At 48.4% G+C, this 15721-nt stretch overlaps 1 protein-coding gene across 2 annotated transcripts in view; it reads right to left on the reverse strand.

The window, feature by feature from the left end:
* ASAP2 (ArfGAP with SH3 domain, ankyrin repeat and PH domain 2) overlaps positions 1-15721 on the reverse strand; it is a 168692-nt gene that overhangs the window by 75064 nt on the left and 77907 nt on the right. For both annotated transcript variants that reach the window (XM_045775983.2, XM_045775984.2), the window contains exons 3-4: positions 15575-15720; positions 91-165 (exon numbers count right to left, since the gene is read on the reverse strand). In XM_045775983.2, the coding sequence (XP_045631939.1) occupies positions 91-165; positions 15575-15720 (221 nt within the window). The remainder of the gene's footprint in view (positions 1-90; positions 166-15574; position 15721) is intronic.

The raw sequence follows: 15721 nt of genomic DNA on the forward strand, positions 1-15721 counted from the left end.
CATGTGTGCCATGCCCTGACAGGCTGGCATGACTGCGATTCTATGTCCCCCACAGACTGTCCCTGGTGAGCTGGGTCGTCAACGGCTTACCCCTTTTACTCCTTTCAGGTCCCCCTTCAGCAAACTGTCCAGAGGAAAGGAGATGATGTTGTTCATATTCTGAATCTAAAAAGCAAACAAACAAAATTCTTATTCAATGTCCTCTTTAATCTGAAGTAAGGTGAGCAAGATGTTAGAGAACACCTGGTAATAATTAAACTTTCCTGAAAACCTGGCCCTCACGAGAGCGACAGTCTTATTCATTCCTACGCTCTTCTTATCTTGCAAATAAAAACATAACTCACACAAAGTCTGTATATGTCTATTCTTCACAACAATAGCTTTCTTTTTTTTTTTTTTTTAAGATTTTATTTATTTATTCGACAGAGATAGAGACAGCCAGCGACAGCGGAAACACAAGCAGGGGGAGTGGGAGAGGAAGAAGCAGGCTCATAGCGGAAGAGCCTGATGTGGGGCTCGATCCCGGAACGCCGGGATCACGCCCTGAGCTGAAGGCAGACGCTTAACCGCAGGCGCCCCACAATAGCTTTCTACTATTAAACTATGAAGTTGGTGAAAAGATCATCATTATGATGAAGAAAAATTATTTCAAAACAATCAGTAACAGAACCACTTTAAAGATACCGGAACAGGATTCACAAACACACAGTTCCTGCTCTCACTCACAGCTCCAACGTCCTGGGCTACACTTAACTGAAGTCTCAGGGCCCACAGACCCCAATCTCCCCAGAACAGCCCCAGGCGGCTCAGAGCAAAGAAGAGAACGAAGGGGACCTCTGTCTCGTGGTGAGTGTGTAGGAGTCAATGTTCAGAGAGAGGAACAGAAATGAGTGTGTGTTGCACTTGTGCGTGTGAGGTGTGGGGCATATATGGTACGTGTGGGTTATGTGTGTGTTGCTGGAAAAGGAGACAAATGAGAAAAGGAGGGAGGGAGGGAGGTCTTGAGGGGCTCTGTTCTCCCTGAAGCAAGAAGACGAGGGATGGAGGCTTAGCACGCTGTCACCACAGATTAAATAGACTAGAATCAAACCCTCCTGACACAGACTCAGAGCACACTCAGAGCAAGCAAGGCTGTCCCTGCAGTCTTCAAATGTGGGAAGCTAGGACAGCAAGCTTCAGCTGGGAACCTTTAGGCACTGACCCCCCCCCCCCACCCCGTGTTCTGAGACCCACGGGGTCCCTCCCTGGCAACAGGCTTTTTCCTCCCCCCAGCTCAGCCTGCCACCGAAAGTCAACACAGCTGCCAGTTGGCACTGCCAGGGCCTTGGTGCGCGTGTCACTTTGGGATACACACACCTAGATTACAGGCCTATAAAAGAGGAGAGGCAAGTAAGGACTTTGGAACTACGTGCATTTATTCTTACCACTGAGCAGAGGAAAATTTTAATTTTAGTAGAATTACCTTGAACAGGAAAACCAACTATAGGCACAATTTTTCAGGCAACATGGGATCTGATTTTCATACACTATTCGGCATACGAAACCTCAAAACGGGAGGAAGAAATTGACTTGAAAAATACTGCAAAGGTGCGCAATAATGCCTGCACCCAAACCACCAATCCTGCCAAATAGATGATCGATTAATGACTGTCATTTCAGAAACGCCTGTTTTTGGGTAGCACTTGTCCAAGGCTTCCACAACACAACGTCTGTCACGCACCTGGCAGCCCTCCAAGGCACAACGTAATCAGCTGGGACTTGCGAGGACTAGCCTCAGGAGTTAGATTTTTAAACACTGAGAAGCTGAGTTTAAGGCGAGGTCTTAGGATGACTAGAAGGAACAGTAACAAACAAAAGGCCGTGGCGGTGAATCATCTCTGACAGCAAACACACTTGGTTTCCGCCGTAAATCATGGCAGGAGGAAACCGAGTACAGGGGCTGCCACACGCCTATCTCCTTCCACACCTCCACCCCCTGCCCCAGGACGCCTGCTGGCAACTACGTGCCCAAGCCAGCTGCCACCCCACACCCGCCCTGCTGCTTCTGGTAGGTCACTCATGCCCGGCTCCTCTCTGCTCTGCCTTGCGGACCAGCCGCTCACCCACGAACTCCCCACTTGCCATTCTTGCCACCACGTTCCTGGGTGGGTCTCTGTGCCCCTTTTCTGGACTGAGGCTCCTGGCCACTGGCCCCTGCTCTCTGCCGGACCCCACCCCCTCCTCTGCAGTGCTGTCGCATTCATCTGGGGCGGTGTCCCTGCTAAAGACTAAACCAACTCCTGCCCCTGGGCCCCTCCACGGTCCAACCTCCTTTGCCACTTTTCATCTTCGTATCCAGCCACGTGGAAGTCCCTGCTGTTCTCTGCTGGGGCTCAATCTGTTCCACCCTGCTGAGTGTCCTCCCACACCCTCTGTCCAAAGCCTTCCTGTCCATCAGGCTTTCCCCAGATGCTAACTTCTCCATTAACACCCCCCAGCTGCCAGCAGGAAGTGATCCCTCCCTCCCAAATCCTCCAATATTTTCTTTTCTAAAAATTTCTTCAGGCACTTGACAGGTCCTACCCTGCTTCGTCTCATCAGTCTCACATCGTACACCCTAAAGGACAGCTTTACGCGTACTTCATTTTATACTCTCCACGGAACCTAGCACAGGGCTTGGCCCAGAGCAGGTGCTTGACAAACACTGAGTAAATCAGTATACTGAAGTATTGTTCGAGCCTCCAATACGTAAGAGAGAGACAGACTCTAGAGATACATTAATACCTTTAAAACAAACATCATAGAGCAAATGCATACGTGAATTCGTTAATCTGTTCATCATGTATTTATTGAGCATGTATTTTATAGACAGCAACTAGCTGGCTACAAAGATAAAAACACAATGCTTGCCATCTCAGAGAATAAATATATACACACCAAGAATTAAAGAAAGAAAGTCTAAGACGCAGCACATACAGAGTATTTCTCTGTGCTGACACCAATGGCTCCTTGTGGAGCGAGACAATGACTTGGGCTCTGAGCAGGCAGGTGGGCTAACCTGGGCTTGGGAAGGAAGGGCCTGTCCCAGTTACTGAGCCTCGTGACACTGCTCATTCACACACACAATCACAAGGAGCCATGGCTAAGAGTCAGAGGCACAGATCTATTTGGTCCTGAACACTGCCTAGGGAGGAGCCAACACAGCGCCATCTTGGACTGGCAAGTGCAAGAAAGGGGCAGCAAACACAGCCGGAATGGGAGCATCAGAGCTGCCCAGGGTGGCAGGCTGCACCAAAGGCACCAGCACAACTCAATTATACAGTGGGTCCAGGGGAAAAAAAGAACAAGGTGCTTGCAGATTAAAAATCTTATTACTAGAAAGAAGTCTAATGGGTTTGTTACAAGAGGCATGTGTAAGTATGAGTGTATGCATAGATGAATGAGGAAAACAAGATTCACTACAGCAGGGGGAAAGAACAGACAATTTGGTTTATAAATCTATTTTAAGACTATTTGTTATTTCATTCAAATAAGAGTGTAGGTACTGACAGGTGTCAGGTCCAGGAGAGGTAAACTAAGCTTTGGTATCTAGAGTCAAACAGTAAAGCTGAGGAGTGGAAACCTATGGCTAATCAACTGGCTGGCTTTGCTTTCATTCTCGATGCCATGGATGGGGCCCACAGCCTACAGTGACCAGGACCTGACATAGCCAGGAGATGCACAGGGTCCTCAGCGAGTGACAGGAGATGAAGGCACAGAGGGTTAGCAAAGAGGAATCAGACAGAACCTCAGTCCCCAGGAACTCACCGTCTAATAGGAAAGATAAAGCCCGTAACTAAGTAAGCAAACGGCTCTGTGAAAACTCCAAAGAGCCATAAATAAAGCACCATGGAATTTCTAAGAAAAGAATATTACTTTTAGTCTGGACACCAGGGAAATCTTTGCTGATTGGGAGTTATGTGAGATAGACCTTTAAAAGAAGGAGAATTTTGTCTTACAAGATGGGGTGAAGCTATCCCAGGCAAAAAGAGCAGGGTGGAGAAGTGGGCAAAGGCCCACGGCACCCACGTGAGCAGAGGGGAAGGGGAGACAATGCTGAGAAGGGAAGTCTAGATGCCAGATGGACCAAGGGGGTTCTGGTCTTCGTTTCAGTGGATTTTTCTTTCTAGAGTTATTCAAATGATCTAAAATAAGAAACTATTACTTCTCTAGTCAGAAAATAATTAGCTTAATTATTACAAAAGAGAGAGAAAGTAGATCAGTGGTTGCCTGGGGTTGGGGGCTAACTGTGAGAGGACGCAAGGGACCTTACTGGGGACAGAAACTGTCTCCAGGCTGATGTATGGTCACGGCTATGCCACTTGCTAAAATTACTAGAAATCACTGACTTGTATACTTGAAATAGATGAGATTTACGATATGTAAAATATACTTCAATAAACTGTTTTTTAAAGAAATATACGATTACAAATATAAACAGAATCCCCATCAATGGATTCATTAATCGAGCTTCAAGCTTCATACTCCTGGACGTGAGCCTCTGCATTTACAGGCTCGGTGTATGCAAACTGCACAGAAGTATGCACAGCACAGAAGCATTCTGACTCAGGGTGAGCGTCCCAGGAAATGACTGCTCTCGTCTCTGCCTGGGCTGGAGAACACGCGCACCGGAGCCCGGATGCTCTGTCTTGGCTAGACTGCCCTGCGGCACGAAGGCTGGGCTCTGAATCTTTCTCTGACTCTGTGTGTTGGGGCAGCCCCGCAGCCTCAGGGCCACAGCTGAACGAACTATCTTCTGTTCTGGCCAACAGGGGTGAAAACCACAGCCAAAACTAGTACACATCCTTGGGCTCGGCAGCCCTGGCCTCAATTCATGAGTAATGAAATTTTTATGACCTATGGGAAGAATTAAATTATTCCTGGGTAATCCAACCAGAATACTTCCTTAGTGCCAAGCAAGCACTGGGCTTTCTCTTACGCTCGGACTTTTAACACATGTATAAAACAGCTTTTTGAAACACCAAGCATGATCCGATTACGAATTATTAAGCTCAATCGCTGCTGTTGACTATGGATCTAATACCAATAGCAAATAGGCAATCTTTTTATTATTATTATTATTATTAAAGTTTTTATTTAAATAATCTCTACACCCAACTTGGGGCTCGAACTCATGAATCTGGGATCAAGATAGCATGCTCTTCTGACTGAGCCGTCTAGGCACCCTGCAAAAACGCAATCTTGAAAGTAACAATCCTCCCTTCTCTCTCTTCCTGTCTTCACTTTTCCTGGGTTCACTTGGAAGTCTGACAAGATGAGTCAGTAAGTAGTCAAAGGTTTGTAATCTCACAAAGAGAAGTGAAATGATTCAGTTGGTGGGGCAGACAGACAGGGCTAGCGGAGGTCAAGAACAACCTCAGGACGCGACTGCCACCTGACTGGTGAACGAACACGGACAAGGAGATGAGTGGGGGTTGGGGGAGGACAGAGCCAGCCAACAGCCACTTTCCCATGCTGTTCTTTCTATTGGGGGGGGGGAGTCTTAAAATTCCTTGTCCCTAGCTTTGTCACTTCCATACTCTGTAAAATCTTTTCACTTTCCCTCCTATGTTTCCTCAGCTCACAGGGGCACCGTCTCGCCAGCTCCTTTAGCTCTGGTCACTGGTGACCACCTCCTGCTGACACAGCCAAGGCTCCATCTTGGTCCCACTGTACAACCCCCCTGGAAGACTCAGTGCTGCCTCCTCCTTGACTCAGGCAATGAGCAAGATGGCTCTGCCAAATGATCTTGCCCAAGGGGATCATTTAGAAGCCTGAACCTCGACAGGATTCTCCTATCATAGCTATTTTTGAGAAGCAGCACGAGAAGAGAGAATCACAACAGAGAAAGTCGCTGGGCAGACTTCCTACCTCCGGGCCTGTGAATCTAGAAAAGAACAGGTCTTTCCAGGGCTCCTCTCCAAAATCCTTAATAGAGTCCAACTCTCTTTGGGGATAATCAGCTTGTCCTTAAAAGGCCAATGTATCGTTATATAAAACATGGCCAAAGAATCTCACTGGGACTTATCTGTGTCATGTAAGTTTATTTTAATCTGCCTCATTCATGAGAAACCTGAGGCAGACGACATTTCGAGATCTGTGGAGTTTTTCTTTTCTTTTTAACATGAGCAAACACTGCTCAATCACAGAGTTAAATAAGTAAAAGCAAGGCTTCAAAGAAAGGCAAACCACAAGGAGGCCAGCACCTCCTTGTCATGGTGAAGGGTTACAAAAAGACCTCACACCTTATCGATTCATATAAGGGCATAATTCTTCGCAGAGGTTTCAGTATTATTAAGCATAAGTATGTATGAAACAGTCCTCACCTGCTGGAAACTTCAAGTTCTTTCCAGAAGCCAGAGCCTAAGACCCAGGAGGGCGTGTGGGTGGTGCTGCTAGGTGTGTTATGGTAGCAGGTAAGGCTATACACCTGTGCTGTCCAACGTGCTAGGCACTACACATCCCCACTCATATTTAAATGGATTAAAATTAAATCAAGTTAAAGACCGAGGTTCGTTAGTTGCACTAGCCATATTTCAAGTGCTCAAGAGCTAGACGTGGCTAGTGGCTTATTAAATTGGAGCAGATATCAACCATTTCCATCCATGCAAAAGTTCTATTGAAAGGCAATGCCTTAAACCAATAGCTTAAACAAATTTTAAGCAGCTTTATTAAGGTATAATCAACATATAATAAGGTACACACATTTTAAAGTGTACAATTTGGTAACTTATGACATATATACACACACCCATCAAACCATTGCCAAAATCCAGAGAGTGAACATATCCATCCCCCTAAAAGTTTCTCTGTGTCCCTTCTGCAATCTCCATCGCCCAGCTCCTCAGTCCCTGGGCAGCCACTGCTCTACTTCTGTCATCAGAGAATAGGTTGCATTTCCCGGACCTGTACGTATCTGGAATCATGTGGCATGCACTTCTTCCTGTGGCTCCCTTCGTCCCCGCTTTGAGAGGGAGCATTCCTACTCGGAGAGCCACCCATGCTGGGGCATTAAGAGCCGCTCCTGTTCCTTGCTGAGCACTGCTCCATGGTCTGGTTACAGTGCAGTCGGCTTATCCTGACACCTGCTCACAGACTCTGGAGTTAGCTCCAGTCTGGGGGCTACTGTAAACCTCACAAATAAAGGTGCTGTGATGATTCAAGGGATGAGACTCTGACATCATGGTCGGAAGGCGTTTTGAGAAGGTGACATGTGAGCAGCGGAGGAAGGGAACCACAGAGCTGGGGAGAACCCAGTAGAAGAGCACTCCCGGCAGAGGGAAGTCCTACCATGAAGGCGCTGAGGCAGCAGTGTGCCTGGTGGAGTCAAAGAAGTCTTCTGTGTGCTTTCTAAAGACTGCTCATCTGAAAGAATGAGCACCCAGGCAAAAAGTTTTTTGGAGAAGCAGAAGGTATTAGGTAGAATGGTCTAAATCCCTAAATGGCACTGGGCTGTTTGATCTCATTTAACCCTTACAACTATTCTGAGCAGCAGGTGTGGTTATCCCCATTTTACAGATATGCAAAGTTAAGAGAGGGCTACATTAGCCACTTGGCCCCCAAGCCCCACTAAGAAGAAGCAGCGTTGAGCAGACAGGCTGAAGCCAGAGCTTGTCCTAGCATTTCGCTGCCAGAGACGGACTCTCACACATGCCCCAAGACCAGAGCGGGAGGAGCTGGGAGGCTGAATACAGGCTTCCCTCTGAGAGGTCGCTTACATCTGAGTTCCCTTGTAGTTCCTTGTTACACAAGCGGTTCACCAGGAGAACCATTCAGGTCATTTTTGCTTCTGGGGTCAGTGAAGACGACTTCCCTGGCCGGCAACAGTGCTGTCTGGGGTCTACCGCACGCACCGTCCCGCACCCACCCCCACGCACAGCGCCAGCAAACACATGCTCCCAGGCTGCCTTCTTTGGCAGCAGAACCACTCTGCTGGTTTGTTTAATTAAAAAGGAGGGGGGAGGGAGCCCACGCTGATCTTGAGTTAAGTTTAACACAAACTGAAAGATCAAAACCAGCCAGCTGCCAAAAACACACACTGGTGACTTTCACACCAGAAACACAACGGGCTATAGCTGCTGGTTTCTGCCTTACACGCTGCGTCTTTGCCAGTCTTTCACGTTCTAAGTGAAGAGAAAATAGTGACCCTTTGCCTCTCTTTTCCATTAGAGCCTAGGTGTTGAAACTGCACACTTCGGCCTACCTGCAACCATGCTGGAAACCCGCAGGCAGCCGACTCCAAGGCCCCGGGGCAGCACCAGAACCACCCAGGATTCCACAACATCTCCTGAAGCCCACGCGACATGAAAATTAAGCCATCGACCAAAAATGAAAGCACCTTTTCAAATTTCTTACCTCCCAGAATCCAAGGCTGGGAGATACTTGCTGGCCTCAGTGAGGCCCGTGCATCACTGTCTCCATCTCCCTGGGGTAAGCCTTGGAGGCACCTCACCCGGCTGTCCTCTACGGTAGCTGGCTCCCGACCAGTGAGGTCAGAGTCACGGGGAAACTTAGTAGAGATGCACATGCTTAGGAACTCTGGGAACGGGCCCAACGAAGTGTTCTAACAACCCTCCAGGTGCTGCCGCCGCACCAGTGTGAGAACCGCTATGCAGCAGGTGCAGCGTGCGGCCGAGATTTTTATTCTAACAAGTTCCAGGTCATGCCAGTGCTGCTGGTCCAGGGACTGCACTTTGAGAACCTCGGCTCTAGATCAACGCTTCTCAAACTGTATGTGCCTACTCATCGCCTGGGGACCTTATGAAATGAAGACTCTGGTGCAGCAGGCCTCGGGGAGAAGGGCCTGGGAGTCTGCATCTCTAAGAAGCCCCAGGTGATTCACCTTGAGTCAAGGCTAGGGCTTTCTGGGGCGTGGATGACACAATGTCTAAATGCTTTGTAAACTGGGATCTGGGATATGCAAGCATGATATGGTTTGCCAAGTTTTCAACTTTACGGAATGACTAATAGCTGAAAATTCCCAAAGAAAGGGGAATGTACACGGAAAAGCTAGGACCTCGAATTTATCTACACAAATTTGCTGACAACTCCCCACAGAGGGGCAAAGCCTGGACTCCTGGCTGGGCACCTCCCCAACAGGAGGAGACACGGGAAGCAGAGCTCTGACAGCTCGCAGACCGCCCTCTGTACCATCACCTCCCCAGCCACCAGCTCTGGCCCTTTGTCCCTTTCTCCTTCCCTTATCAACCTCCCCTGGAACAGGGAGCACCTGCTGTCTCCTCCTCCTACGGCTGTTCCTCGTGGTACTGCAACTTGTCCTCTGCTTTCACCCAGTCAGGAGAAAGCTCCCTGTGGCCTCCCGATCACTGAGGCTGCTCATCAGGCCTCCTCCTCCTGCCAGGACAACGGACTCTCCACCTTCATCCACGTCCCCTACTCCCATCTGTCCACACATTCTCTCTTAGATTTCACAAAAGCTTTTTTTAAAGTTTGAGATCCCCTATATCATGGCGGTTATCCCTTTAGTAGCCAACAACTGTGAAAACACAGGATGGTGAGAGAAAACAAAGACAAACCCTGTTTTGAGCTCATTAATGCTTCAAATGATTAGTCCCTAACAGTGTGTCCTCCATGCAGCTGGCAAGTCCTTAGAGATATGCGCAAGGCATGTGTTCATAAACCTTACCACCATGCCCACGTGCAGATGGACCTGAGGACACCTTGTGATGTCCCACAGGACTCCCCGGCCCCACCTCCACCCCAGGGACCCAAGGACCCAAGTTGGGGTCCGCACCCTCAGGGCTCTGTGGCATTTGCACCGTGGCCATCGGCACACACTCTGCTTCTAATAAAAGGGTGTGTGTGTCCCTGGCCAGATGGCAGTGCTCATTGCCTGGACAGCACCACAGCGGGCCCAGTACCCAGCAGGCGATCGGTCACCCCCCTCAGTTAAGCTCTCCTCCCTCTGCAGGCCTTGTTCCTACCCCCAGCTTTTCCCACATTCTTTCACTTCTACAGGTTCATGTACCAGGGAATTACAATGAGGTAGCACTTTCATTCCAAAAGAAACAGAGAGAGAGAGAGAGAGAGAGAAAGAAAAGAAACAGTATCAAAGTACATTTACACATATTAGGTGTCCGTGCTACAACCAAGACATAGAGGCTCTGACATTAGCTTTACTGCTTTTGTTGTTCTGGTCAAACTAAGGGTGTGCTTTCATTTTTGGTCAGGGATTTGGGAGCGTACGAAGCAGCCTACAGTGCTAAAGTCTTGCAAGTCTAAGACAAAGAATTTCCAACTGTATATTAGGCCAGTTAAGAAGTCAGTGCAAAGGTTTCTAGGCCTCCAAAGTAACCAACAGTAGGCCTGTCCACAGACTCCAACCCCCTAGCTCTCCAGTCCTCTGCATTCAAAGCTTAGAGATTTTTATTTTGCATACAAGCCTACGAGCCAAGTCATCCTGTGCTCCAGCTCCCAGCGCTGTGGAACAAGAAACAGTGGAGGCAGACACTGGCAGCAGTAAAAAACCAGCAATTAGTGGGGACAAGAGTGCCAGGATACTAAAATGTCCGAAACAGAAAGTGGGTAGTCTGGCCCAATCTAGGGCCAGATATCCCCACATACCAAGTACGACATACTAGGGGTTCTTTAAATTTCAGCGTATTTCATTAATATACGCCCAAAACAATGGTAAGTCTTCCTCCCAAAAAGAGGAAATTATGATCGGTGCCCCTGTTATTAATAAGAAAGAATGTAAGACATTTTAACATATGACATTTTCAATAAATGAAGCTGAAAGAGAAGTACGTGGGGCGCCTGGGTGGCTCAGTCGGTTAAGCACCTGCCTTTGGTTCAGGTCATGATCCCAGGGTCCTGGAATTGAGCCCTGCGTCAGGCTCCCCGTTCAGCGGGGAGTCTGCTTCTCCCTCTGCCTCTCCCCCTTCTCGTGCTCTTGTGTGTGTGCGCACACGTGCATTCTCTCTCTCAAATGAATAAATAAATAAATTTAAAAAAGAGAGAGAGAGAGAGAGAAGAAGTATGTTTAAGTACTGAGGGTGAAGACCCCTGGCAGGAACCTCCATACGTTAAGCAATGAGATACGCTCTGTTAGTCTGGAGACTGAGCTCACACTTACCCGGATAGGGAGGCTGTGGGGGGAGGACACGGCCGGGCCATTACCCACGCAGCAGGGTGGCACACCTCTCTGCCAGGCTCTGCCCACCTCACACGGACAAGGCCACAGGCTGCACACACCCCAACAGAGCCTCCCTAATGCTTTATTCTGCTGCGAGAGTATCTTGTAACGCCAATTATTTGCGTAAAATAAATTCATGACTTAGGTGCATTTTGGTCAGTGGAATTTGGAATTTTCAAATTCCACTTTCGATGCGAGCGAAGTGTGATTTCCTCAGCTCCAGGGTCGCCCGCCCCCAGATCTCACACCGGAACTCCATCCTTCCCTGGGCATCCGCGGATCCTGCTGCCACCTGGGGCAGCTCTGCAGATGGGAAGTACATACCCATCACCCCCAATTCTCTGAACCAAGACAGGGACTGCGAATCTGGGGATGACCTTTCAGCAATCTGTCCTCTAATGCAGCCGTTTGTTAAAAAACTACCTCTCAGCACAGAAGTGGTCCCTGGAAAATCTTTCCAGGATTCTCACATCCATCTGGTAAGAGGAAAAGAACCTGAGAAATTGGGCTGACTTTGTAACCAGTTTAATTTCACACATGTTTCATTTCTGGAGCCGCCTTGCTTTTCCCCTTTTCCTGCATAACTGCAGAGAAAATTCAAAGGCTCTCTGAAGGTGAGAATCTCACCCATTAGTAACAAAATCTCACTTTATGTTAAGTTGGCCTTTCTCTGGAGATGTTCCAACTGCTTTATAAACATCCCCTTAGGCCGCACAGCAGGCAGGTGGCCATTCTTCTTTCCGGACAAGGGGAGAATTGACCCTCTTAGCCGCCCAAAACGTAAAAGTTTTTAAATGCCTGAGAGAAAGTAAAAGCAAGGCTTTAAAAATAAGAGATAGGACAGATGTGCCCAAAAATAGGAATAAGAATGGTACACAAAATACCAAAAAAGGAGAATTCTCCTGTAATCGGCTCACTCTCGGCACCAGCTGCTTAGAAGCGGCCGCTCGGTGCTCCGGTGGCTGGGCAGCTTCACCACCGGCCCGGCCCAGAAAATCAGGCGTGGTGGATCTAATTTTGGCACAAAAAGAGATTTTCTCCCTCCCTCTGATCTTTGCCAGAGGCAGGATCAACAACCCTTAACTCCATAAAAGAAAGCTGAAAGCAAAGAAAGGCACCCAGACTCACTACTGACAGGACTTCAGTTCAAGTCTCCTAACGACAGTAGGGTGTCACCCGCGTGCTGGGTTGTAGCTGACAAGGAACACTCCCCACTCACTGCTTTCCTCTTGAGCTGGCCCTGAGTGGGCCTGGTTTTCCCACCATGAGGGAAACCGAGGCCCGTGGCTGCCTCGTGGCCACTGAAGCTCTGCCTGGCCTGTGTTTCCCTTGACGTTTTCCCCACACTGCCATCCCTCCTGTTCTTTTTCCCTCCAGAAGAGTTGGCAAGAAACCTTAATTTCTTCAAATGTCACAATGGACACAGTATGGATTTGGAGTTTTAAGAGCCCGATTTGAATTGCAACTCTGTCACTCGCTCACTATGGACCCGGGAAGTCACTTATCGAGTCTGTGCCCGTCAGATGAAGGCAGCAGGAGCTGTCCTGCATAGTGGTCAGGAGGACTGAGCGAGTGTCCCCTTCATGCCTAGCCCAGGGCCTACCGTACCATGGGTGCTCGGTAACAATGGCCACTGGCGGCTTACTCACCGCGGAAAGGTGGGTAGCCCCTGCGCCTTGCTGCAATTCCTGCAGTGCTCAAAGTGGCAAAGCCGTGGGGTGAGGGACAAAGCAGCCGTTGCAAGGTCCAGGCCTGCCCGGCCTTCAGTTTTGCAGAAAATCAAGAAAAGAAGGGGCAGTTTCGTTTAACGTGCAGCTGCTCGGGTTGACAAGGAAGTGCAAGCTCGCTTCCTGGGGATTCCACCGTGTGGAGTACTAAGGTGGGCCTCCTCTACCTGCAGGCACACAAGCAGGGGCCGTCCCAAGCTCTTTAAAGACCCCAGAGCCTCCTCAGTTATATAATCTACAGAGCAGCGAGAACACGGACTACCTCCAGGGACTTGTTAAGATTAAGGAAATTAAGCATGTAAAGCAATCGGCTCGAGTCTACACACAAAACCAGGTGTGGCCCTATTACCTCCATTCTACAGCTGAGAAAAGCCAGCTCTGGAGAGGAGCTGAAGAAAGAGTAGCTGGCTGGGGGCGGGGGTGGGGGGGTGGAGGGACGATTGACTGAGGTCCTCCCTGCTGCTGCTTCCCTTTACCATCCTCCGGGGATCCCTCCCACCGCTTCCCTTCTGGCCCAATCCTGTTTCCTGATCACACATCTTCCTTTTTCTTGGCTTCCCTCTTCATTTTGCTAAAGCACATCCTTTAGGAGTTTCAGAGAAATGCACAGGAGCTAAACTTTTTGAGCCTTGCATGTCTGAAAATAATCTCTAGTTCTACTCTCATGCTTGGCTGGCTCTAATTCCAGGTTGGAATTATATTCCTTAGGATGTTAGTGGCCTTGCTCCATACCTTACAGTTTCCAGTGTTACTGCTGAGACGTCCAATACCACTGATTCCTAATCTACCATGTGCCTTCTGGAAATGTGAAGATTGTTCGCAATTTCACACGGAGATGCCTGGGGGCCTCCTCCCTCCCTGTTCTGGGCTCTGACCAGCCTTCAATCTGAAGACGCAAGTGGTTGGGTTTCAGGGACCATCTTATCCTCATGACGCCCTCCTGTCTTCCATTCTCTCTAAGGCACCTGTCCACTGAATGATGGGCCTTAAGGATTAATCCTCATCTCTTTTATCCGTTTTCCACTTTTTTGGTTTTGCTTCGTTTTTTGACCTATTTTCTGACAGACTTCTATTCCAACCATGTCACTGGATTTTTGCTTTAATATTTTCTTACATTAATTGTCCCCTTTCTTTAACCATAGCTGCACCCCTACTCCTTCCCTCTGATACCACATCTACTCCGATCTCTCAGAAGAATTACACGTAGTTTCTTCAAAGCTTTCTTTTGCTATTTCCATTACCCCTGTTTCCTCTAAGTCCTTTTCTCTGCTTATTTTGGTCTCTTTCACTCTGGAGGCTGTTCACTCCTACTTAGGAGTGAGGTGCCCAGAGCCGGGATGGGGCCAACCCACTGAGGGGCTGGGAGAGTGGGCTGCAGGCTGTGTCCCAAGAAGACCCCCACAGGTCTTCCCTGGGGCCATTCAGTTTCTCCAGTTCAAAAAAAAAGGCTCCAACCCGACTCAGTGGTGAGAACCTAATAAGCATGTCTGCCAGGGTTCAGGGAGTGGGGCTGACGGCAGGGGCGAGGGCTCCCCGGTCAAGGTGCTTGCTGCCAGCTTGTTTGGAGCAGAAGAAATGAGCTACAAATTCGAGAAAAGACCCCAAGAGATTGCAAATGAGACCGAGTAAAAAAACCTAAGCACAGTAACGGCTTTTTAATTTTACCATTTCCAACTGAAACCTTTTACAAGTGAAGACAGGGAGAGAGACCCAGAGCCTTAAGGATCTGGTTCTTCCCCTTCCCCGTTATTAACTCATACACAATGTTCCCTTCTTTCTGCCCTGCCAAGGCCAGATGTACAAACCCGCCATCATCACCATTTCAAGAACGATGAGCTACTTTTTCACTTGTTATTTGCTTGCTGACAGGAGAAATGAGAATGGCACTGCTGTTTGCGACCTTGACCTGCTCTGGTCACCCATGACCTTTTGAAGCTGGGGGAGAAAAACAGGAAAGAGAGGCTGGGGCCATCCCAGTGTGTATTCCCCTTGTGGAAGAAGCCAGGCAGCAGGGTCACAAACACCCTCTCAGGCTGCCCACTTGTTCAGAATTCTGTTCCCACAATGAGGAAGGCACAGAGCTGCCAAGCACAAGAAAGAACCCCATTCACCCACGTTACCCAGCACCTACCGCAGGCAAGAAGTCCCGACTCCATGTTCCCACGTGCTTAAAAAGTGACTTTTTTTAGGCTCTGCATTTGGGAGCATAAAAGGCCTTTAAATATTCATGGCAATTTCTGTGCTTTGATTATAGGTTACCTTGCTGTGTGAGACAGGCCTGGAACATATTTATTAAATATTGTAAGTTTTAAATGCCCGCCATAATTACCAGAAACAGATGATTCTATATAGTTTAAAAACTTAAAAATTAAAGTCAGAGGCCCTTAAGAAGATGAATGCATTTATTCATTCTGTTCCACAGCTGTGCATATTTAAAATGCTGACTTGAATTTAAAAAGCCATGTTACCGTAAAAACTAGAATTCTAAAATTTATTCCAAAGTGACCTAATAGGTATAGAAAATATAACTCCTTTAGGCCCGCATGAGTGTTGAAATTTATTACCAGTTTATCAGACACACCTTGGCTATCCTCCACAGAGCTACCTTTCCAACTAAAGGAATGCAGGCACTTCACACGCGGCCCAACAGCCGCACGTGTGTGATGACACTTACCAGGTTTTTGAAAAGAGCTGTCAACTCCTTTGTAAACACTGAGAACTTCAGGAACGCACTTCCTAAATCCGGGTCGTCTCTGCACACGCAGTTGCCACCGAACTTCTCCAGAGCCTGGGTGTACTGCTCCTCGTTCTCCACGTGAGC

Source organism: Ursus americanus, chromosome 7 (genome assembly GCF_024610735.1).
Source record: "Ursus americanus isolate L20-20 chromosome 7, mUrsAme1.1.p, whole genome shotgun sequence".
NCBI classification, from domain to species: Eukaryota; Metazoa; Chordata; class Mammalia; order Carnivora; family Ursidae; genus Ursus; species Ursus americanus.